The sequence below is a fragment of the Lontra canadensis genome, unplaced genomic scaffold (assembly GCF_010015895.1).
Source record: "Lontra canadensis isolate GAN:19392208 unplaced genomic scaffold, GSC_riverotter_1.0 scaffold5, whole genome shotgun sequence".
NCBI lineage: Eukaryota > Metazoa > Chordata > Mammalia > Carnivora > Mustelidae > Lontra > Lontra canadensis.
In genome coordinates this window covers 22,804,361-22,828,218 of record NW_022630999.1, presented here as the reverse complement: position 1 = coordinate 22,828,218, position 23,858 = coordinate 22,804,361, and the positions used below count along the sequence as shown (strand labels likewise).

Here is a 23,858-nt window from a genome sequence, read left to right as displayed (position 1 = left end):
TTACGTTTGAAAAGTTTGTCTGAATGCAGCTAGATCCTATGCTAATGCTTCTGACACTTGAGCACGGAGGATTCGTTAAAACGCAGATAACTGGGCCCCATCATCCAGAGTTTCTGGTTCCGGAGGTCAGAGGCATGGGGAAGCGTACGTAGGACTGGGAAAGTCTGACAAATATAGTACCAAACTTACCACACCTACACGCTCAGCTTAACCGGTCCGCTATGTCAGCGGAGAACTACAAGTCCCGGCGTACCCCGCGCACAGCGGGCGGAAAGTCGGGCATTTCCGCTCCACGCAGCGCCTCTGCCCCCGCGTCTCGACGTGTCACCGGCGGCGCCGCGGCTGTGGCAAGAGAAGGACCTAACTGGGGGAGTTCGAGGCGGCGGGCGGCGGCAGCGACCCCGGCCTGGATCTGCCCCGGCGCGGAAGTGTCCCGGGGTCCGTGGGGAGTAGGGGAGGGAGGCGGCGGCTCGGCCCGCACGGGGCACAATGTTGAACATGTGGAAGGTGCGGGAGCTGGTGGACAAAGCGTGAGTATCGGGGGTCAGTTGTGGCCGAGGCCCACGCAGGGGAGGGGAGGAAGGGGGAAGGGGAGCTGGCCCCGCGCCCGGGGCCTCCCGCGTCACGCCCCCCGGCTCGGTCAGCCCCATCATGGCGGCGGCCGGCTCTTTCCCTGGCCCAGAGCTCTTCCAGACCGGCGAGGCTGAGAAGGGACCCTTCCACGTTTCAAAACATCCCCTTAGCCCCTTCCACTCCTGTGCAGGCCTTCTTCATCTTGCCCCTACCTTCATCCCACTAGGCATAGACCATTTGGTCAGGGGAGGGGGCGGGGTTGTCTAGAGCTGGGTCACTGCCCTGACCGAAGGACAGTCTTTGGCCCCAGGCTTTGGGCTTTGCCTCCAGGGTAGCAGCGAAGGTTTGGGGGTGAGGGACGCAATGCACTGACGCTCTGTGTTCCTTAGGGTGTGGTGCGGAGACCTCCGGCCCGGTCGGATTGTGTACTTTACCTTCTGGGTTTCTTTTAATTCTAATGAACCTGAAGTGTTGGAGCGGGTGATTGGTGTAACAAGTGGCGGTTGTGGTCACACCGAAGTTACTCAAGAGGAGATTCATCCTTTGCTTTCCTAACGCTAGTGAAAGTAGATCACCATGTAACTTATTGTGATTCTTCTTTTCCTCTGTTTCTTTTCCACTACTCTTCATTTTTGGAGGGCCAGTTGTTCCATTTGGGGTAATTAACAAGTCATTAAGAAATTTCCCTTAAAGAAAGAAACAGCCCAGGTTTATATCCTGTTGATCTGCTGTTAACGTCCCTGACAGGTAAAATGACTAATAATGTGGATGATTTCCTTTACACTTAAGTGATAACTTCAGTGTCTCACTACACTAAGAAAACCTTACTTAACGGACATAACAATTGTTAAGTAAGTTCTTCTTAAGGCCAGCAGGAAATAAAGTTTAAGATTTTAACTGGCATTTGGGTTCTAGTGCTTAGGCAATATGTGTGGTGACAAAAACGTTTGTGATACCAGCCCAACCTAAAATCAGGAAGTGTAAATGGCAAACTATTGAGTCTTTCTTGACACCAAAAACAAAACAAAACAAAACAAAAGCAAAAAACAAAAAAACCACCATTCATAGTGGTGAGGATAATGCATCGAATAGAACTTAAGAGTTTGACCACATTTTCAGATTTTCTGAGCTACCAAGGCAATAGAGCACCTAAAAAAAACCTGAAGTTTTTTAGAACCTGAAGAGCTTTGTAACCTTGACAAGTTACTTAATCTTTAAGTGCCCTAGTTTTCTTAGGTGCAGTGTGTAAATAATAATAGATACCTACCTTACAGTGTTGTAAGGATTAAGGGCTAAAGGCTTTACATATAAAGCCCCTAACACAGTATGTTTAGATCAGTATACGTTTGATAACTGTAACAGATGTTCTGCATTGAGAGTGAGATAAACATTAGAAGAGAAGCACCATGTTTGAAGAGTGATTTGCTTTAATAATTTTCCTTTATCAGCTATTCATTTGATGGTTAAGCCCTCAGACATTTATTTTGGGCTTATTTTGCTATTTATACAGCCTTTGCTTTCTAAAGATAAAATCATCGTTCTTTTCCAGACCCAGGTTCATTAGTTGTTCTTTAATTTTTTTCCCCTGTGGATGCCAGGTATGCTCTACAGGATCATTGGTTGGTTTTCGTTTTGTTTTGTTTTTTGTTTTTGAGGGTTTTTTGTTTTTTGTTTTTTTTGATATATGATACAAGGACTTAGATACCAGCTTAAATTGTTTTTAAAAGTCTAAAAGTCTCTACAAAACTCTCTATTTCTAAGTCAGAGAACAGAAGAGGAAACCACGAAGAAACATCTTGTTATCTTGGAGGACTAAGTTTGTGGCACTCACAAATTTGCAGAGACTATATACATTTTTCAGGAGAAAGAAATCAAGACAATGTTCCTGCTCTTGTACAGTTCATATTGTTTTGTCTTTATCACCTATGTTACTAATCTTCAAGTGTTCAGGTTAAATTTGCCACGGAAGTAGTTACCAAGTCGTAATGGAACAACTGTTCTTAAAAAAGAACTCTGTCTTCCTTTTTACTACCCACTTTAGAATGGAGACTTGAGCCAAGTTATTCAAGAACATGTAAGAATGTTGCACCAAGGACTTTTTAAAGCTTTTGTGGGTGTCTGACACATGATACTAAGGTGTGAGGTTATTTTACTGATGAATACTCAGGATTTAATTTTCGTCTTTCACTGGCGGAGAGAAGAAATCCTTCCCTCCAGATGTAAGAACCGGTACCTCTGCTGCTGTGTTCAGTTAGACTCTTCACCTTACAATGCTGTAATGGAGGAGAAATGGATCCATAGAATGGCCACTTTGATTATTAGGGGGATAAAGTATTGAGGGAACTTGACATGAAACAACAGAGTGATTAAGGATTACTCAGTGAGTTTGGATTACGGGCACTAGTTGGAGACCTGGGTTCAGATTCTGATACTGCCCTTTAAGCTAGCCATATGTCTAATTTTAGAGAGAATCACATAGCTCTCCAGATTATAGATTCCTTATCTGTAAAATGAGGGGGCTAGGGTAGAGAAAGACTTTCCAACTTCACTGGCTCTTTGGAGACACGAATTTCCATCAGTCGGTAAGAAAGGAAAGTAGTATTTCATAATAGCAGATAAATTTTGGGAAGTCATTATCCTCCAGAGATAGTTTGGGCTGAAAAGGGAATTTTTTTTTAAAGTGGTAATCAATATATGTTATATGTAAATGCTTTATGCAGTAAATACGCGCAACCCGTGACTCAGGAGAACAAGGACTTTCATTTAGCATATATCCCTAACCAGTGAGGTTTACTTCAGAAAGAAAAATGCACTTTTTCAGAATAGGTTCCCTGGAGCTATAGTTAGATCAAGTATGGTGGCAGTTCTGAAGTATAATGATATATTTCAAATACTGGCTTTTGAGAGCTTGAAGACCTGGAGGGTGAGGAGATACTTTCCACAATTCTTGCACCTCCTGGCAGTATTAAATGGCTTGTTTTGCAGAACACTGAGGAAAAGCAGATAAAGTCATAGGCCAGCCAGAGCTTGGAGGACCAGTTTCCTCCCACTTGTACTCAAGTTGCATAAAAGGCAGCGTTGGCAGGAAAGGATAGGTGGTACCACTCTTACTGACTAGGATTAGCTTGACCACTATGGTGTGACCTGACTTCTTGTAATGAAATTGGATAACTTTTATATTTTGTCATCCTACATGGTACAGATTGAAAGGTGCTGCATTCTGCTCTATTTTTTCTCCACATTTTGGAAATACAGTGAACGTGACATGATAGTAGTAGACCACAATTGCTGCTCATTATTCAGACCCGGCTAATCCTTATCTTTCATCTCCGGGAGTAATATTAATGGTAAATCTATTTCGTTAGTGGTCCTTACCTTTTTTTTCTTTTTAAAGATTTTATTTATTTATTTGACAGAGAGAGACACAGTGAGAGAGGGATCACAAGCAGGGGAAGTGGGAGAGGGAGAAACAGGCTCTGATCCCGGGACCACAACACAAGCCGAAGGCAGACGCCCAATAACTGAGCCACCCAGGCGCCCCAGTGGTTCTTTCTCTTTTTATGATAGTGATTTCCAGGTGTGGGCTAACTCCTATAGAAAGGCAGCTACTATAGATAGTCCATTTTAAATTATTTTCCTAAGCATCGCTTTCATTTTCCCCCATAGGCTGATTTTTGTTGGTGTTACATGCATGTTTAGCTCATGTAATGGAGCTACAAAAACTACTGTTCTAGTCTAGAACCCAGAGGGAGTACTTTTGGCTTTTATAGGAAATAGTTTCATTCGGTTATTTCAACAGATTATACATTTATTATTTTTTTGGAGTAGTACTGTACTTTCTGAACTTGAAAAGTATAATACCTGCCTTCAAGAAACTTGACATTAGGGCCCTATGTGGCTCAGTTGTTAAGCTTCTGCCTTCTGTTCATGTTCCTGGGAGCAGAGTCCCCCATCAGGTTCCTTGCTCAATGGGAAGCCTGCTTCCCTCTCCCACTCACCCTGCTTGTAGTCCCCTCTCTTTTTGTCTGTGTTGCTCTCTCTCTGTCAAATAAATAAATAAAATCTTAAAAAGAAAAAAAAGAAAAAGAAAAAAGAAACTTGACATTACATGATAGGCTACAACTTGAACTTACCAGTTTTGCCTTTTAGTCCGCACATGGTTTCCTCTTTATTTCCCTATCTTACCAGTAAATCTCTGGTAATCCGTGTGTGTCTTAGAATTTGAAAGCAAACATGACTGTCAGCTTTTTAGTCTTCTCATATCAAATTTTGGGGAACCAATTACAGATAATTGTTACTGTGAAATAATTATCCTCCTCCTCCTCTAGTAAGTGGTTATAAGAAGATATTAAGAATTTAATTCCAAAGAACGAAGAGTTTAATTTATCTTCTGCCAGCATTTCTTTAGTTTAAATTAGCCTATTTAGTACTAGTTTCAGAATGCTTTTAAAAATCACTTAGTTGCCTCTTGTGTTTTTCTGTGCCATGTGTGTTAGTTTGCAAGTAGTTTTTCATCTGCTTACTGATATATCCACTAAAAGTACTTGGCTTTTTTTTTTTTTTTAATTACACTTACTAGTACTCCTGGTTTTTACAGTATGACTCCACAGTTGAACCTTTTTTTTCTATGCTCTTGTATTATTTTCTTATTTATTTCTAATGTTTACTTAATATTTCTTTTAAGAAGAAAGAGTATAGGCAGTTTAACGTTTTAATCTTAAAGAAATTTTACTGTTTTATCTTTCATATTAAGATATATTTAGCTTTTAGGGGCGCCTGGGTGGCTCAGTGGGTTAAAGCCTCTGCCTTTGGCTCAGGTCATGATCCCGGGGTCCTGGGATGGAGCCCCACCCACATCGGGCTCTCTGCTCAGCCGAGAGCCTGCTTCCTCCTCTCTCTCTCTCTCTCTCTCTCTCTGCCTGCCTGTCTGCCTACTTGTGATCTCTGTCAAATAAATAAATAAATTCTTTTAAAATAATTAAAAAAAAGATATATTTAGCTTTTAGAAAGGTTTTTTTTTTTGTTTTTTTTTTTTGTATTTGTCATAGCTCTTAGATACAATGAGTTAACTCCTTTTAGCCTCAGCTGACATTACTTAACATTCTGGAACAACATATTTAACTGTTTATTTCCTTTATGCTTTTTTAAGGTGTCATTTCATAAGTTTTCCTTGTTCAGTCGACTTATGTGTGTTTGTCCATCCACCTGTATTTATAGTAATTTGCTAGCAAAACACCTAATCCTACTATACCTCCATGAATCTGTGAAGCAGTTTGGTTTAGAGATCAGAACTTGACTAAAATCCTAGGTCCACTACTAAGAAGCAGTGGTCTTGGGCATTGAAACAATATCTCTACATTTTTCTGTCTAGGAAGTGGAGATACTTTTTTTTTTTTTTACAGGGTTCTTGTGAGGATTAAATTTATGAGAAACACTAGGCATATTATCTGACATAAACTCTTGAAATGCCTATTGTTATTATGTAATACAAAAAGTAATTTATAACATACAAAAAAATTGAAAAGAATAAGTGTTTAAAAGAATAAAGAAAATATTGTTGTCAGACTATATTATTTACAAGTATGTAAGAACTGTGTTTTAATCCTGAATCATTATTTTCAGGGGCACTTTTTCATAAAGCTCTTCATCTGAATGGACAGCTTAACCTACATAAAGGAAAACTCACATAAGTATCTCTACTACCTGTGCTGTGTGTTGTTTTCACCAAGTTATAAATGCTTTTACTTTAATATTGTAAAGCATATTACAGAAGTAGTTCTTTAAAAAGACATGTTGAGGAATAGAGTCTTTGGGAAGACATATTGCAATTTGCATCTGCTAATTTTTGTTCAGTTTGTTTTGTATTTTTTTCAAGATTTCAAAGATAGCGCTAATGTAAACTTTCCTCCTAAGACGTGAAAAGATTTATTTTTTGGGGCGCCTGGGTGGCTCAGTGGGTTAAAGCCTCTGCCTTCGGCTCAGGTCATGATCCCAGGGTCCTGGGATCGAGCCCCGCATCGGGCTCTCTGCTCAGCAGGGAGCCTGCTTCCTCCTCTCTCTCTGCCTGCCTCCCTGCCCACTTGTGATCTCTCTCTGTCAAATAAATAAATAAAATCTTTAAAAAAAAAAAAGATTTATTTTTTGAAGACAAATTGAAGTTGATGGTTTATTCTTAAAGAAACTGAACAGTATCAAGAAAAAGAAACCTCTGGGGCGCCTGGGTGGCTCAGTGGGTGAAAGCCTCTGCTTTTGGCTCAGGTCATGATCCCGGGGTCCTGGGATCGAGCCCCGCATCGGGCTCTCTGCTCAGCGGGGAGCCTGCTTTCCTCCTCTCTCTGCCTGCCTCTCTGCCTACTTGTGATCTCTGTCTGTCAAATAAATAAATCTAAAAAAAACCAAAAATCTTAGAAAGAAAAAGAAACCTCTAAAATATATCAAATTTGTGACCTGTGACAATAGATGAGCAATCTATACAAGTGAAGTACATGGCAGAAGGGGCTTTCCAGTTACTCAGTCCATTCTCCCAAGGTGGCAAGAAGTTTTTTGGCTTACCAGAGCTCTCTAGCCTGAGAATTAAATACAGGTAAAAGAACATAACGCACTCCCATGTTGGAAACAACTTATAGCTGTTTGTGACTTGTGGATAGATTCAACTAATGAACTATTAGATACGAATAATTTTGTTAATTTGCAGCCATAGGCGTGTTTTGTACTTAAGGAAAGTAGTTTGCCAATAACTACTTTACATGTGATTTCGTTACGTTTCTAAATTCTTAGGGGAGTAGGTTCTATATAATATAAATATAAATAATTTTAACTTCCACCTACATTCACCACTACATGGCCAATGTGTATGCATGCTTTTGAAATGTTTCACTCAAAAATTCTCACCTAGGGGTGCTTGGGTGACTCAGTGGGGTTATGCATCTGCCTTCAGTTCAGGTCATGTTCCAGGGTCCTTATATCAAGCCCTGCATTGGCCTCCCTGCTCAGTGGGGCATCTGCTGCTCCCTCTCCCTCTCCCCTCCCCTGGCTTATGTGTTCTCTCTCTCTCTCTTTCTGGCAAATGGATAAAAATCTTTTTTAAAAAATTCTCATCCAGATCAAGCCTTAAAGTTTTTAAATAGAAAAAACACCTGCTTTGAATATTCAATTTCTTGTTTCTTTTGCCATTTGTTTTCATGTGTTTTTAGCAAATCATTAAAGAACAGTGCAAATAAATATGCTGAGGATTTTTTCCTATTGATTTTTCTCATATTCATTCGTCAGCTTAAGGTTGTCTGAATAAAACTGTTTTTATTTGTAATTAACCCTTAATAGTTAAAGAATACCCTTGGTTTAATGTGTTTGGCTTGTATTTATAAGTTTGACATTAAATGGGTTTTTGAAGTGTCACTTATTTCTCATGAAGCCAAATGAAAATTTTAATCCTATAACCTGCTTTTCACATAGCACTAGTGATTCTTTAAAAATACTGTATCAGATCTGCCTCAGAGCACTTGTCACTCCTCACTGCCTCTATACTGTACTTGATCTGTCTCTCTACTGCCCACTGTGACCTCATCTACCACCACTCCCTGATTCTCTGTTTACTCCCCATATAAAATAGCATGCATTCACCTGCATCACTCTTTTCCCCTCTACTCCCTTTATTTACATGTATTCGTCTGCTGCCTCAGAGATTAAACTCCTTAAAGGGAGGGACTTTGTTTTGTTTACTCCTGTATTACTGACTCTTAGAGAACAGCGTATTACATATAGTAGGTGCTCAATGAATATTTTTGAAAATCTTAAATTTGATAAGCCGATTTATATTACTAAGGAAATCTTCCAAGTCCATGTATTTTTAATAAAAGCTAGTAGTTATTTAACATTTGCCATATGCCAAGAACAATTGTGACAACATTATTACCATCTTCAATTTATTGATGAGGAAATGGGCCACAGAGATGTCCGGGCACTTGCCCAGAGTAACACATCTATAAAATAAGAGTCTAGATTTAAATCTAGATATCTGCTGTAAGGACGTATATTTAACAGTTTTCGCTAACTGTTACAAGACATTAAACAAAGAATGCCTTATTTTACTATAATAAGGGTGAGTTACTAGTGTATACCTTACACTAATTAAAAATTACTTAGAAAGAAATTTATAATTCTTAAGTTTCTGAACCAAATTCGGTGAGTTTTTTCCCCCCCGTATGTACCTATTATAAAAGAAAAACTTTCTGGACTCTTGCAGAAATTTGAATAATATCTGTAAGTTGGATGCCCTTTAACAGAAGGAAAGCAAACAGATGTCTGTGTAGGTGCAAAAGAAAATCTTAGGTATTGTAGTGAAGGTGCTCACTACTTAATCTTAGAAAGTATAACAGTTAGGAGCTATAGTACGTGCTTCAGAATTAGTAGTCTTGTAGCCAGTTTCCACAACTTTAAAGTTTCATATAATCCTTTGAGCTTTAGATTGTGGTCTTTCCTGTGCATGTAGTACTATATTGTAAGAATCTGTGATTTATGCCCAACTTTTCCTAATTTTTCTTCAGATTGAGCATTAAGAATATATTCCATAGTCCATTATATACTTACCTAAGTACTATGTTTTTGGTATAGGTTATAAATATTTAAATGTTATGCAGTAACTGAACTATGTCCATTCATTATAAAGGTCCTTCATTGAGTACTCATTAAACATCTTCCATGAGCCTTATGGAGTACTGTAAGATGAGAGAGACCTTATATAGGTTCCAGTGGCAGCATTTGATTCTGTCAAGCAGATGTACCTGAGAAGCACATGAAAAAGAAATAGAGAATAATACAAGATGGTATGATACCTGAATTTGGGGTATAGGAGTGTAAATACTGTTGAAATTCAGAGAATAAAAAGAACAGGATAGCAAAAGCTTCATGAAAGAGATACATCCTGAGATACTTTTTCTTTTTTACGTGTATTTGCCTGAAAGGAAGATGAGGCTGAATAAGGTATCAAACATGAAGTGCAAAATCTGAAACCAGTCAAATAACAATGTGGAGTTACTGATAAGAACCTGCTCCCAAATGGTTCCAAACATAGGATAACATCAGTGAATACTGTCTGAGATGATGTTCCATCACAAAAGGAAGAGCCCTTCCTACTCCAGTCAGATAGTACAAAGTAAATAATTTTGAAGTATAGATATTTGGGTTTTTTTAATAGCTTCAGGGGAGCTAAAATATAGAGGCTTAAATTTTGGTGGTGGGGTTCTGGAAGTAATTTCCTGTATGTCAGAAAAGTTGAACCTAGTTTTTAGGATTTGGAAATACATTTATATGGATAAATCTGAGTTCAGTCAGTCAAGGGTAAAAACCGAAAAACTCAATTTAAACAAAATATCAAATACTCGACTTCAGATAGAGATAGTTTTACGAACATCACTATTGAAGTAGGTACAGGATTTCTCATTTTAGCTTTGTTGATATGATTTTTAGTTACAGGGGCGCCTGGGTGGCCCAGTTGTTAAGCTTCTGCCTTCTGCTCAGGTCATGATCCCAAGCTTCCTTCTCAGGGGAGGTGTGCTGCTCTCTCCCACTCCCCCTGCTTGTGTTCCCTCTTGCACTGAATCTCTGTCAAATAAATAAATAAATAAATAAATAATCTATCTTTTTTTTTAAAGGGGAGGGATTTAGTTACATACTTTGGTTAGTGCTTGATATTTATCGGTGTTTCTAAACTTAATCAGGTAGAAGTGAAAATAATCATGTGATCACACTGTACAATATCGTACAAAGTCAGGCATTTGTGTCTACAAAGATGTAATTTTAATGTCCCAGTGCAGAATTTTTCATCAGTTTATCATTCTCTTAGAATAGTATAAAGCTATTTTTTAAGAGTAACTAATTTCAGAACTTCCTTTTAGATTTATTTCTTGAAGGAATCAAGTAGTACATTTACTAAAATTACCTTAAATAGGGTGCCACATATTCAGAAAGATATTGGTCATGAGTATGCCCAAGCTGAGCAGATTTCTTTGGATTTCAGTTTTATTATTAAATGAGTGGTGGTAGGCCACCTGAGAATGAGCCTTGGCTTTGAGCTCTGTGCTCAGCAGGGAGTCTGCTTAAGATTCTCTCTTTCCCTCTCTCTCAAATAAAATCTTTCATGAGCGGTGGAAGGGGTAGTTAGAAGGGAGACCTGATAAATTTAAGAGATTTTGTCCAATTTTCCTGTATAAAATGGGATAAGTTCTACCTTCCAGGACTGTTAAAAGAATTTACTGAATTACTATATTATGGAAATGTTATCACTGTGTTCTCAATGAATTCTTCAGTGTTTTTGTTTTGTTTATTTAGTTTCCTCATTGGGAGACAGCTTTAAAAACAGTAACCCAGGATTAAAAGAGATGAACAAAGACTGTTATTCCTTAGATTAGTTCTAATTAAAAGAAATTTAAAAGTTGGCAGAAATTTTTAAATAAACTGTTAAACCCCCTTAACAGTAAAATTTTTACTATTAAAATTATTATAGTGGCTATTTTATCCATACCTGTACAAACTAGAATTGGGATCTAGAACACAAAATTAACACTACACTTACTTTTTAATACCTTGGATATTTGATCTGTTTTTGAAACCAGTTTAACACATGATACCTCCTAATAAGAAAAACATCACAGTTTTTTCTTTATAAAACAAAAATTCGATTTCTTGATGAATCTGTGCGAGAGGCATTAAACAACTGCCATCAGTGGCGAAAGATTGTCTAAAGCTGCATTAAGTACAGAGTAGGAGTGGTTTTGGTTGTTGAATAGGAATAATATTCCATACTTTAAAAAAAAAACAGGACTTGAGAGCGTAGGCTTTTAAAATTTATTACCTTGGGAGCTTAGGCTTCTAAAATTTATTAGAAATGGCACTTGAAGAACTTGTACTTGAATTGATAATATGTATCACAGGATATACAGTTGAGTTTGTAATGACTGATATTTCCAAAACAACTTTCAAATAAATATATTATGCTAAATATTTTACTAAAAGTTTTTCTAGCAAGTGGGAATGGGTGTCCTGGTTATTTAGAGTCATAAATATTCTGTCACTGTTGTATCGAAATACAACATTTTGTTAGCTTTTATTGTCATTAAATATGGTAATAGGTTACTGTGTTACATGGAAACTTTAGAACAGCCCTAAGAACTTCATTAAGGGTGTTTTTGGCCTATTTATTAGTTGAGTAAAATGGTTAACCATTAGGATTTTTCAGTTGTGTAAGTGTTTAAGACTGCTTGACATGCTAACATGGTTTAGAAAAGGAGATGTGGTGTTTGCTGTACTAAAAGGTTAAAATGTGCATACTTTATATTACTAATTGTTCCTTTTACTGTAAGTTAAATATAAAATGACATTAATTATAAAATTTAGGTTAGCCTAAATTTCATTATGTTTTAACTCTGATAAACTTTAACATTTAAACTTTTGCATTCTGTATCTGAAAGCATAATGTTCACTCTGCATCTAGATTCTTCAGTGCTTTAATAGAATAATGATTGCACTTGAAAAAGCTAGTCATTGCCTAGTTCAAGACTGAAATAAATGTTCTCCAAATTGTAGAATCAAGAAAATGATAGCTCAAAATGAAAAGGTAATAAACCTAACCATTTTCATGGAGTTTGACTTTTGTTCCAAGTTACGTATGTTACCTAAAGAGACAAATTAAAAAAAAAAAATACTGAGGTAAGAATCACATAGCATTAACCACTTTAAAGTACTGAATTCAGTGGCATTTAATACATTTACAATATTATGCAATTAGGCAAAGTTTTAAATAACATTTTATTCTGAAATTAAAATTCTAAGAATAGTAAGGGAAACACCTGTAATCCTTTATCCTAATTCACTGATTTTTAAGATTTTTGCCGTATTTGCTTTACATTCTCTTCTTCCTCTTCCACTTCGTCTACACACAGACACACACACACACACGTACATTTCTGATACATTTTTTAAAGTACGTTACATACCACCTTTGCCTCAGAACTTCAGTGTGCATTTCCTAAGAACAGAGATTATTCTACATAACCATAATACGGGTATCAGATTCAAGAAATTTAACATTGAAAGAATAATTTTCTCTCTCTGTAGCTTGTATCCCAGTTGTGTTAAGTCATTTCATTCCAGTGTAGGATTCTGTCCAGGATTATGTATTTGTCATGACTCTTTAGTCTCCTTTAATGAGGAGTTCCTTAACTTTTCTTTGCCTCTCATAACATTGGCATTTTTGAAGATTATAAGCCAGTTATTTTATTTCTGTACTTAAGGTTATTCCTCAATTTAAGGTTAGCTGATGTTGTATGTATTCTGAGCTGGGATAGTACATTAATAGCATGTCCTTTTCAGGAGGAACACAAGGTCCCTATGCTCTGTTAATTTTGAGCACTAAGTCAAGGTGTTGTCTGGTTTCTTCACTGTGTAGTTAACTGTTCTCATCGTAATAAGAAATAAGCAGTCTGTGGGGAGATAGTCCAAGATCTCTTCTCATCAAACTCCCGCCTAGATTCAGCATCTGCTGATGTTTCTTGCTTTAACTAGTCTTCATTGTGATGGTTACAGTTGGTGACTCACCCCCTTCTATTACCTTCCCCCACATTCCATCCTTGTATGTATTTATCATTGTACCATACAGAAGAGCTTTCATTACTCCCCCTCCTTCCCTACATCCCTCCTTTATCATTTTATTTAGTGGGTTGTAATCCCTTGTCATTTTATTCAATGGGTTGTAATCCATACTGTATTTATTTCAGCATTCAAGTTGTCACAGTTTTGGCCAGTGGGAGCCTTGTAAAGCAGGCCTTTGTCTTTTTAGTGTGTGTTTTGTTTGGTTTTATTTTCATTTTGTTTTTTGGGCACTTTCTCACTTTCTGGATAAGATGTTTCAAACTTATCCTGTACTTTTGCTACTTCAGCCCTGAAGTCAGTCATTTCTCCAAGGACCCCTGGTCTTGGTTACTTTTAGTGCTGAGGCAGATTTTTTTTTTTTTTTAAGATTTTATTCATTTATTTGACAGAGATCAGAAGTAGGCAGAGAGGCAGGCAGAAAGAGGGGGGTGGAAACAGGCTCCCTGCTGAGCAGAGAGCCAGATGCGGGGCTGGATCCCGGGACCCTAGGATCATGACCTGAGCCAAAGGCAGAGGCTTAACCCACTGAACCACCCAGGCACCCACTGAGGCAGATTATTTATTTTTTTTATTTTTTTGAGGCAGATTTTTTAAATACAGATGACAGGGTAGATTATATAGAGAGAGATATTTGTCACAATAAAGATGTTAGAATTTCTTAGTATGTAGAAACACCTAGAGTAAGTACAAAGAGTTGGCACGTGGGAGAAGTAACAGTGGTGATTTTCTTCTGGATAATTAAGGTTTTATTTTCATATTTTTAAACTTGAAGAGAATAAGCTATGTGAAGCCTGCTGCATTGCTAGTCTCCCCCTGTTTTTCCCACTTCTAGCATTGTAATTTGCTTTCTACAAATCAGTTTAGTATAAAAAACAATCAAAACACGTGCTTTACAAGTATATGTATTGTAGATAATTATGTCAATAAAATGTATTCTTCCAGTGGTATTTCCTGTTACAGCCACCTACCTATAATTCATATACTTCTGTCATAATATAATTCTTGTTCAGTTTTTGAATTGTTTATGCTAGCAACTGATTACTGAGTAATTTAAGTATCAATTATGACAGCACTATTCTAATTAGAACGCTGGATGCTGACACTTCATTTAGCAAACAAGTGTAAAATATCTATGGGGCTTTTGTAGAATTAAGTATTGAGGATTAATTTTCTGTAGTCTTTGAATATATATCTTAAGTTTAGATTTATGCTTACTTTATCTGCAAACCAAATACATAATTCATTTGGAATATGAAATCCCTTTGACTTAAATTGGGAAAAATTGGTTATATGTTGAGAGTGGCATTTTTCCAACAGTTAAAAAAAAATCATGTGTGTATATTAAAAAGCAGCGAAATTACACAATTTTAAATAAAACAGGGCAACTGGATGGCTCAGTAGTTAAGTGTCTACCTTCAGCTCAGCTCATGGTCCCAGGGTCCTGGGAGCTGAGTCCCACATTGAGCTCCCTGCCCAGCAAGAGCCTGCTTCTCCCTCCCACTCCCCCTGTTTGTGTTCCAAACCTCTCTCGCTGTCTATCTCTCTGTGTCAAATAAATAAACAAAATCTTTTTTAAACTTTTTTTTTAAAGGTTTATTTATTTATTTATTTATTTATTTATTTATTTGACAGAGATCACAAATAGAGAGGCAGACAGAGAGGAGGAAGTAGGCTCCCTGCTGAGCAGAGGCCAATGTGGGGCTCCATGCCAGGACCCTGGGATCATGACCTGAGCCAAAGGCAGAGGCTTTAACCCACTGAGCCACCCAGGTGCCCCAAAGTCTTTATTAAATAATCCTTTAAAAAAATAAAATAAATACAAGTAAGTTGCCCATTAAGAGTAAGAGTTTGAGAAATTTAATGGAGATACAACACCACTGTTTGATTTTAATGTAGATAATATCTCTTTGGTCATATTGGGATTTATAAGGAGTAATTTGAAAATAACACATTCACATTCCTTTTAGACTGATGACATTTTTCAGAGTTTTTTAGGATATATGATGATAATCTTTTAGTGAATGAATTAAAGTATATTCTTAATGTTTATATAATCTCTGATAAGAAAGCTAAAATTGTAGGTATGCTTCTCATGTCAGATACCCATATGACAGAGAATGAGGTATTATATTAAGGATTGCAAAAAGCCACAGGATGACCTGGTTTATTCATTTCATTGGTATTTATTGATCATTTAGAACTGTTTCAGATACTTGAAGTGTAGTTGTAAATAAGTCTTGGTAGGAAAAGATAAATAGAAAACAAGTAAATAAAGTTATATTTTTAAGTGTGAAGTGAAGGGGTTAACGTAGAGAATGATGAATGGGACTATTTTAAATAGAACAGGAGGAGAAAGCCTTTCTGAGGATGTGGAGTTTATGTTAAGACTTAAAAGATTTTTAAGGAGAGTAGAGGAAGGAAGTTCCCAGAGAGAAGATACTATGGAATAAGCAAAGTGGTGAAAGAGCTGGTGAGAAAGAGAACAGTATGAAGGAACATGGAGGAAGGTAATCTCGGGAAATGTTTGGCCATTGCATGGAGCTTGGATTTATTTTAAGTGTAATAAGCTGGTGAGGAATTTCAGTAAGAGAGTGAAATGATTCCATTGGTATAACTATTCTTGCTACTCGGTTGGATAATAGATCAGAAGGGGGACAAATAGAAAGGGGCAGCGGTTAAAATTGTGGTTATAACACAAGCAGTTAGGAGCAAAAGCCCTAAACCTTTATCTCTGGATTCAGATTAAGTTGAAATCCTAAGCATACCACTTAATGGCTGTATGCCCATGAGCAAGGTATTTAACCTCTTTGTGTCTCAGTTTCCTCATCCATAAAATGGGAATAATAATAGTAATTGCCTCATGAAGTTGATAGATTAGATGAATTGTTTGTAAAGGGCTTGGAGCATTGCCTGGCCCATAGAGTTAAGTAAGTGTTTAAAAACCGATAAATAAGGCCCTCTTACGGAATAAAAAGTGAAGTGGGCAATAAAATGTGCTCAGTTGCTTGTGCTATTTGCCTTATTTGGGAAAGAATACACAAGAGTTACTGCTGTGCAGAGTCCTTTGCACAGCTCTTCTGCAGTAACATTGTAAAGCAAAGGCATAGTACTAGTATGTCCAAGTTTCAGTTAACAAGGTGCCATGCAAAGTGAGAGCTGCTTGTATAAGAATTAAGCCTCTGTAGAGGAGAAACCTTTGATGGCCCCTTAATCCATAGTTGACAGCAGGAGTAGGAGGTTTAAAGGTTTTGAAGTATTTTTTAACTTTAGATTTTGGTGTTTAGCTCTTCACAGGTTTCTGTGGACATAGAATTCTTGTGCCAGTGTGTGTCTTAACTCTTAAGTTTTTGTTAGGGGTCAGTAAGCCAATTTTAGGGGATATAGCAAATTAACAAGTCTTTCTGGCCATGCCTTCAGAAGACCTCAGATTGAAACAGGAGAGCCCCCCCTTTTTAAATTATTATTATTTAAGACCTTTATTAGTGGGTGCTTGCCGTTTGTTGATTTTTTGAAAAAATCAAGTTGTAAACTTTTATTACAAATTAAAAATGAGGTTCTTAAAAATCTCTGCTTGACCAGATATGAAACAGTTTAAAAACCTTTAAAGGTGTATTGAGAAAAACCAGGCTTTTAAAAAAAAAAAAAAAACACGTTTGTCGTTACCAAAAAAAGACGTCTTTAGGTAAAAATAAAAACCCCATGCTGCATAGATAATGCAGATAGCTCTGTTTATCTGGTCAGTGGGCAAAAAGCAAGCACTTAAGGTCTTCAGCTCCAGTCTTTTGTTCATTTTTTATTGCTGGAATTCTGTCTTCATTTCTTCGTGTTGGATGACTGAACCGGATGATCGTAGAGATGGTAAGCCGGCATTTACTCAGCCCCGCGAGTAAATGGGAGTAAAAAGGCCCCGGAGCGGACCACTTCTCAGCTGGTGGATCGGCTGCTTTTGTTTCTTTGCCATCTTGTGGTTTAGGGTTTTCTGGGCGTCTGCGTCCGTAATTGAAGTTGCAGCGGTACTGACGTTGAGGTGGCTGCTGACACTGGGTCTCATCTTGATTTTTCTTACCTTCCTCGTTGCCATCCTCTCTAGGTTGTCTTTGGCGAGGAGGAGCCCTGCAGAATCGTCGTCTATAAGCCCGGGACATATTCTGTCTCACTGGTCTATCTTGTTCTCCTGCACCCTGGTTGTCAGCACCTTCCATGACTTGTCCCTGCAGGGGAGGGTTAGCGTACTGTGGTCGAGGCCCCTAGCGTCTCCGCATGTAGTACGGTGGGAACCGTCGCCTGTGGTTGGGCCGGCGCTGTCGGGCCTGGCCTTTGGGAGCACTTTCCAATCCCTCGTTCTTTTCCCCACTTTGACTATTCTGGTAATTCTGCCAGTAATTGCGTGGAAGACCCCTGCGACATGGATAGTGTCTGTAATGGTTATGGTCTGCTGCATATTTACTGCGTTGCACTGGAACTCCACCAGGGCCTGTCAACATTTGCTGCCTCCGCACCCTTTTCTCCTTCAACAACATTCAACTGCGCAGTCTCTCCATCTCCTATACTGTGAAGGTACTTCCTGGGGTGGTTATTCTTTATGGCAGTCTGGTGTACAAATACATCTTCCTTGGTGTCATTCCTGTTGATGAAACCATATCCGTATCTTACACTGAACCAATTTCACCGTTCCCAAAACCTTCCTTGCCATGACCTTCTTGTCCCCGCTGGCAGGCGCTGCGGACTGTGCCTCTGCCCATGGTGCTGGACTTGGTGTCTGGGGCGCTGAAGGTGGGGTCAGTGGGCGGCTGCTGGGTCTCGGTCTTGCTGCTCTTTGTTGCAGTGATGGTGAGCGGGGTGGGCTGCGGCTGCTGCACTCCTCCTGGGGTGTGATGGTAACTAGGCCGGCAGCGGCGGTGGGGCTGCTCAAGGCTTCTGGGGTCCTTTTTTTTTTTCTTTTCCCCTTTTATTTTAAGTAGGCTCCATGTCCATTTTGGGCCTTGAACTCAAAACTCTTGAGATCAGGGGTCACATGCTCTACTGCCTGAGCTGGCCAGGTTCCCTCCACCCAAAAAAAAAAATTCCATGAAGGCAATATTTCTCATGTCATTCTCTGTATATTTGTTGGCTAGAGAATATTTATTTTAGCCCCCTCTATTCATGTCTTAATCTCAGTTTCTTTGTTTTACATTCCCCTCTCTGTTACCAAGAGATTATGGATTCTGCTCATGTATTCACTGGTCGGTTATTAAATATCCATTTTATGTGAGGCATTCATGGTTAGATACTGACAGGGAAATAAGAATGCATAATATGTGGTACAGTCATTTCTTCAGAGTGCTAACACTGAATTAGCAAATACTGAACCTTTGTTCCCGGGTTAGGTTTCTGTGCACCTCTCTGCACATTTTCATCATCCCATCAATGCATAGCCATGTTTTGTGTCAATTTCTATATGAACACATTTATCATATACATTGTTGATTCAGTGACACTGAGCAGAGGGCCAACAGCACTGTACCTCATGCCTGAACAAAGCTTACTGACACAGGCATTTTCTTTGTAAGGCACATTATAGCCTTCTTAACACTTAGAACTCTATAGACAGCACCTTGACACCAGGCTTGAAGGTCATTAAACAGTGAAATCACCAAAAAACCCACAAAGATGTAAAAAATATGTCAATGCATAGACTGGGAAAAGGGCACTTCTTTACAGTATGAGAACTAAAACAGTAAGGCAGAGCATAACCTTTCTGACCTCATCTGGGAATATGCACAACAGATGACTCAAATTTTTCACTGCTCGGCACATTTTCACAAATGACCATGACAGTGCTGTGAATATGGATTTTAGTGTTACAAAAACATTTTAGTGAGCAAACTCAAATATAGAATCCTCAAAAAAGAGAATCAACTGTACTTGTTTCCAAAAAAAACTTACAATGTTTCAAGGGGGAATTAAGATTAAGTTCATACATAGCTGTTACACAGGGCACTATAATTCATAAGGGCTATAAATGTAATGTTTATTTCATCATAGAAAGGGGAGGTTATGGGTTAGAAGGAATCATGTAAGCTTCATTTTTGTATCTTTGTTAAAAACTAGGTTTGAATTTAGCTGAAAGATGATTCCAGGAGTGAACAGTTAGAGATAAGAAAGGGCCTGTTTAAATTTCAGATGGTAATAAAGTATAATTATCCCATAAAGGAAATCAAACAGAAGTAATGGGAGGAAAGGCTAGACAGGTAGTTTGAGACTAGATCAAGCAGGTCCTGATCACCAGGACTTTTTTAGTCAGAGGAAGGAACCTGTTTAAGCTATTTGTTCAATTACTGAATAAATATTTATTGGATATCTGCTATCACCAAGCCTGTTAAAGGCACTGGGGATCTTTAAGTGAGAAAGACGGTTTGTGTCTTCTGGTTGTTTTCAGTCCAGAAGGGGAGAAAGACAAGAAAATAAACATGTCTGTTGTAGTACACTAGTTTTAGTTTTAGGCCAAGATAAAGAACAGGGTGCTTTGAAGTGCATATAGGCAGATCTCCAGAGTTAAAGGAAGATTTCTTGGAGGAAATGACATTTAAACTAAAACCCGATGGTAAGGTGAAGTGAGGCCAGGGGCAGGGATGGACAGGCAGAGGGCTTTCAGACAGAGAGAACAGCTTGTACAAGGTTCTAGAGGTGAGAATGACAGTGATGGGACTAAAAAAGTAAACTGATACCTCATATGAAGGACCTTTTTTGGTCATGTTAAGGAATTTGGACTTCATCTTGAAGGTAGTAAGGAAGACTTGGTAGGATTTAAAATGGGGGCATAGATAGGATTGGTATTTCAGGAAGAGTTTGCTTTGGCCCAAGCATGGTGGGAGATAGAGGAGAAGCAGAGACTTTAGTTACAATATTGTTGGCAGTAATCTGGGTAAGAAATGGTTGGGACCCCCAGTCTAAGATAGTGGCAGTGTAGGTAGGGAGAAGTAGATGGATATATTAGTGATACTTACGAACTATAGGAGAAAAGGCCAGGGAATGGATTTGATGCTGGATGGGAAGAGGGGAGGGAAGTAATCAGTTATAAGGTTGAAGCCATAACTGTGGATGTTACTGTCCATTGATCCATGAAGAGGAAAATGTTTGGGGAAGGTGGCGATGAATTAGTGATGGACCAACATGACCAACATTAAATGTTGGAAAACTGAATCTGGTCACGGTTTGAAGGATGAATAAATAGAGAATACACCCAAAATGGAGAGATTGTTCAGTGCCTCTTGTATTTATTTGAGAGAGACAAAGAGCACACACAAAAGCAGGGGGGTGGGGGGGAAGAGAGTAGCGAATTCCCCAGCTGAGCAGGGAGCCCAACGTGGGGCTTAATCCCAGGACCCTGAGATCAGGACCTGATCTGAAGGCAGACGTTTAACTGACTGAGCCACCCAAGCATACCCATCCCGCCCCTGGGTTCCTGCCTTTTTTTTTTTTTTTTTTTTTAAGATTTGATTTGAGAGAGAGAGTGAGAGGGAGAAGCAGACTCCCCACTTAGAAGAGATCCTGATGCAGGGCTTAATCCTAGGACCTTGAGATCAGGACCTGAGCAGATGCTTAACCGACTGAGCCATCTATGCCCCTGGTGTGCCTGTATTTTTAATGCACCCGACCAGGTCTTGGAGATTAATGGGAAGTAGGCATTGAGAGAAAAGACTGCCAGAGATGACTCCAAACGTCCAAGAATTACATGCAGTCTACCCAGCTTTATGACGTGCCCTCAGATCATTTTTCAGGATGAGAAATAATGAAGCTGCCTTCACGTTGGCTCCTTTTCAAATACGTGGAAACTAATATTGTTAAAAAGCAGCTCTAATGCATAAGAAGAATAATTTTTTCATCCTTGGGACTTGACAAAACTAATTTTGTTTTGAGTATCTCATATATGTATCTCATCAATCCTTGTGAAAAATGTTACCCCTGATCAGGGTGCCCATAAAAATAGTAGTCTGTGAGGGTAAGGGCTGTGAGAAGAGGCAAACCCTCTCTTTTCTTGAGCTCTTTGCCCTGTTTCTGTTAGTTCAACAATGCGTTATAAAATACCATAAAAGAAGCCAAACATGCAGGGAAAAAAAGGAAAGATGTTTAATATAGGGTTATTAAAGAGGATTAAGAAGTTAACACTTAAAGCTAAAAAATAGAAAACTTTGAAGGGATGGAATAAAGTTTAAAAGGTTTTTAAAACCAACGGGGGAAAAAGGGCACAAACAGTAAAATTGATGAGACTTAAACAAGATAGGAAACAAATCAACAGTAAAGATCAGTCAAGAGGTTTGATTAAAAATAAGTGAGATGTAAAGCAAGATAAAAGGCTGAAAGTCAGCCATCAGACAGGAATTTAAGAACATAAAAATGAAAAGTTAAAAGCTATCCATTAAGAAAAAATAAGAACCAACAGATACTAAAAACAAGTGGTAAGAGGAAAGGTATAGGCAGTTTTGGAAGTCTAATATAAAGGGCAGTTTTTAAAAATAGTGAACACCAAAGTGGGTTTTGGGGGACACTTAGAAAATGCTCCAGGAAGAAGGTGTGTTACTCCCAAAGTTTTAGAAATGTTTAGTGTAGTCCGCTCTTGGAGACTCTCAGTGCAGTTTAGAATGACAGTCTCTGGGAAGTGCTATAGTAATAAAATTGCCTTTGTTTTACATAACATCTCCCAAACCTTACCATGTTTTTACCAGATACTAGAGTACTGTTTTAGAAGAAAATAAAAATGGAAATCTTAAAAGTTACAGAGATAGTAAAAAAGAAGAAATCTGCTGGACTTGGGGCTGGATTTGGTTGGAGCTGGCATTCCTAGGAAATAGTGTCCAGCACTGTTCAGCTAGCCAAAAGATAACACATGACACCCTTCCCTTCTGGTCCACCATCCAGAGTTGTCTTCAAAAGCTTTTATGTGTGCAGACAGGGCACTGATAGAACATAGACGCTGCTGAGCCAGAAGAGTGGAAACTGATCCTCAGCAGAATTAAATCAGCTCAGCCATGGGACACTGCCCTAGCAAATGAAGAGAGAGGTTTTATATAGGAATGCTGTTTTTCTTTTCCTTAAGAGAGATTAAGTTTTTCACTACGTAAGTACAATTTTAAACAAATGTGTCCCTTCGCACACTGTTTTTCTTGTTTTTTTTTCCTTTTAGGTTTTGTCTGCACGAACATGTTTTTATATAGTTGATAGTGGTTAGTGTTCACCAGTTTTGGGTAATGAGCGCTCTTTCTCTATGGCAGGGAGAAAAAAATATTTCCTAGTATGGCAGCCTCTGCCTATTCCATTGCTGTATTGTTCCAAGCACCATTACTGCCACATTTTGGAAGCAACTTTTTATCCTGCTTTCCTGAACCACTTTTAACACCTTCTTTTCTTTTCCCGCCTATAGAACATCCCCTCCCCAAAGTCTTACTGCCACCAGAGTGCCTCTCCGAAAAGTAACTCTTTAACATCATGGGACTAACTTGGGACAGCTTTTCTGTAAGCCTGTCATCTGCTGCCAACTCCTGGTAGCAGCAGCACCTGTGCTGAGGGAGAGTAGAAGGGCTTCTATATGTCATCAAGACCCATGAACGTCCAGACATTGCCTAGTTTAATGATTTGTGCTCTTGGGCCCTTAAATGCTTTGTTCAAACGGCCACCTCGTGGAGTGAATTATATAATTTTATTTTGGCATTTTGGAAGCTCAGAATTCTGCAAATTTTTATATTCCTGAATTGTAGACATAAACCTCATGCTAGGGGCGCCTGGGTGGCTCAGTGGGTTAAAGCCTCTGCTTTTGGCTCAGGTAATGATCCCAGGGTCCTGGGATCGAGCCCCGCATCCGGCTATCTGCTCAGCAAGGAGCCTGCTTCCCCACCCTCGCCTGCCTCTCTGCCTACTTGTGATCTATCTATCTCTCTCTCTCTCTCTCTCTCTCTGTCAAATAAATAAATAAATAAATACCTCATGCTAGATAATTTCCCTTCTTACTATAATAGCTTAAAAGTCTTTTTTTTTTTTTTTTTTTTTTTTTTGTATAATTTGCTTTGGGATGTTCAGTTCCAGTAGTAGATAAGAATGAGTTTAGTGAATCCCAAAAAAGTTAGAGACTTTATCAGCTGATGTCAGATTACCACTAAAGGAGAAATTACTGCTTTATGTAAAATAAAGCTATAGCTCACAGTTGGTGGTACCACAAGATTAATAAGGAGAGTGAACTTCAAAATACAAAGTCTCTTGAGTGTAAAGTAGCAGTTGTATGCTGGCGCTTGTAGTAATAGGTACTTGTCCTCTCTCTTAGTAATACTCATTTCCAGGTCTTTGGCTACTTCTTAATAATAGGATTGTTTTTGCCTTGCTATACACTTATGTCCTTAAAATCTTCATTTCAATGTCTACACTGTGGGCCAGGTAGGCTGCTAGATACTGTGACTGTAAAGTCCTACATCAATGAATGAGATGTGGGTAAGTAATAGACTTATGCTAGTTTACTCTAAGGGGCCACATAAAGAATATCTTCAAACTAAAAATAATACATACTGGCAGAAAAATACCCATGTGTGCTGAATGGTAGGTACACTGACCATTTCATCTCTTATATGTGAGAACTATCTCTGAGATGAGAAACTTTGAGACCCAAACGGTTG

General features: G+C 38.6%; 1 protein-coding gene and 1 pseudogene across 2 annotated transcripts in view; one reads left to right on the top strand and one right to left on the bottom strand.

Annotated features, from left to right (window-relative positions):
- The first annotated feature begins 311 nt into the window (after positions 1–311).
- CLINT1 (clathrin interactor 1) overlaps positions 312–23,858 on the top strand; it is a 59,320-nt gene continuing 35,773 nt past the window's right edge. For both annotated transcript variants that reach the window (XM_032851680.1, XM_032851679.1), the window contains exon 1: positions 312–530. In XM_032851680.1, coding sequence (XP_032707571.1) covers positions 490–530 — 41 coding nt within the window. In that variant the 5' untranslated portion in view covers positions 312–489. The remainder of the gene's footprint in view (positions 531–23,858) is intronic.
- Positions 16,956–18,726, bottom strand: LOC116864396 (annotated as a pseudogene).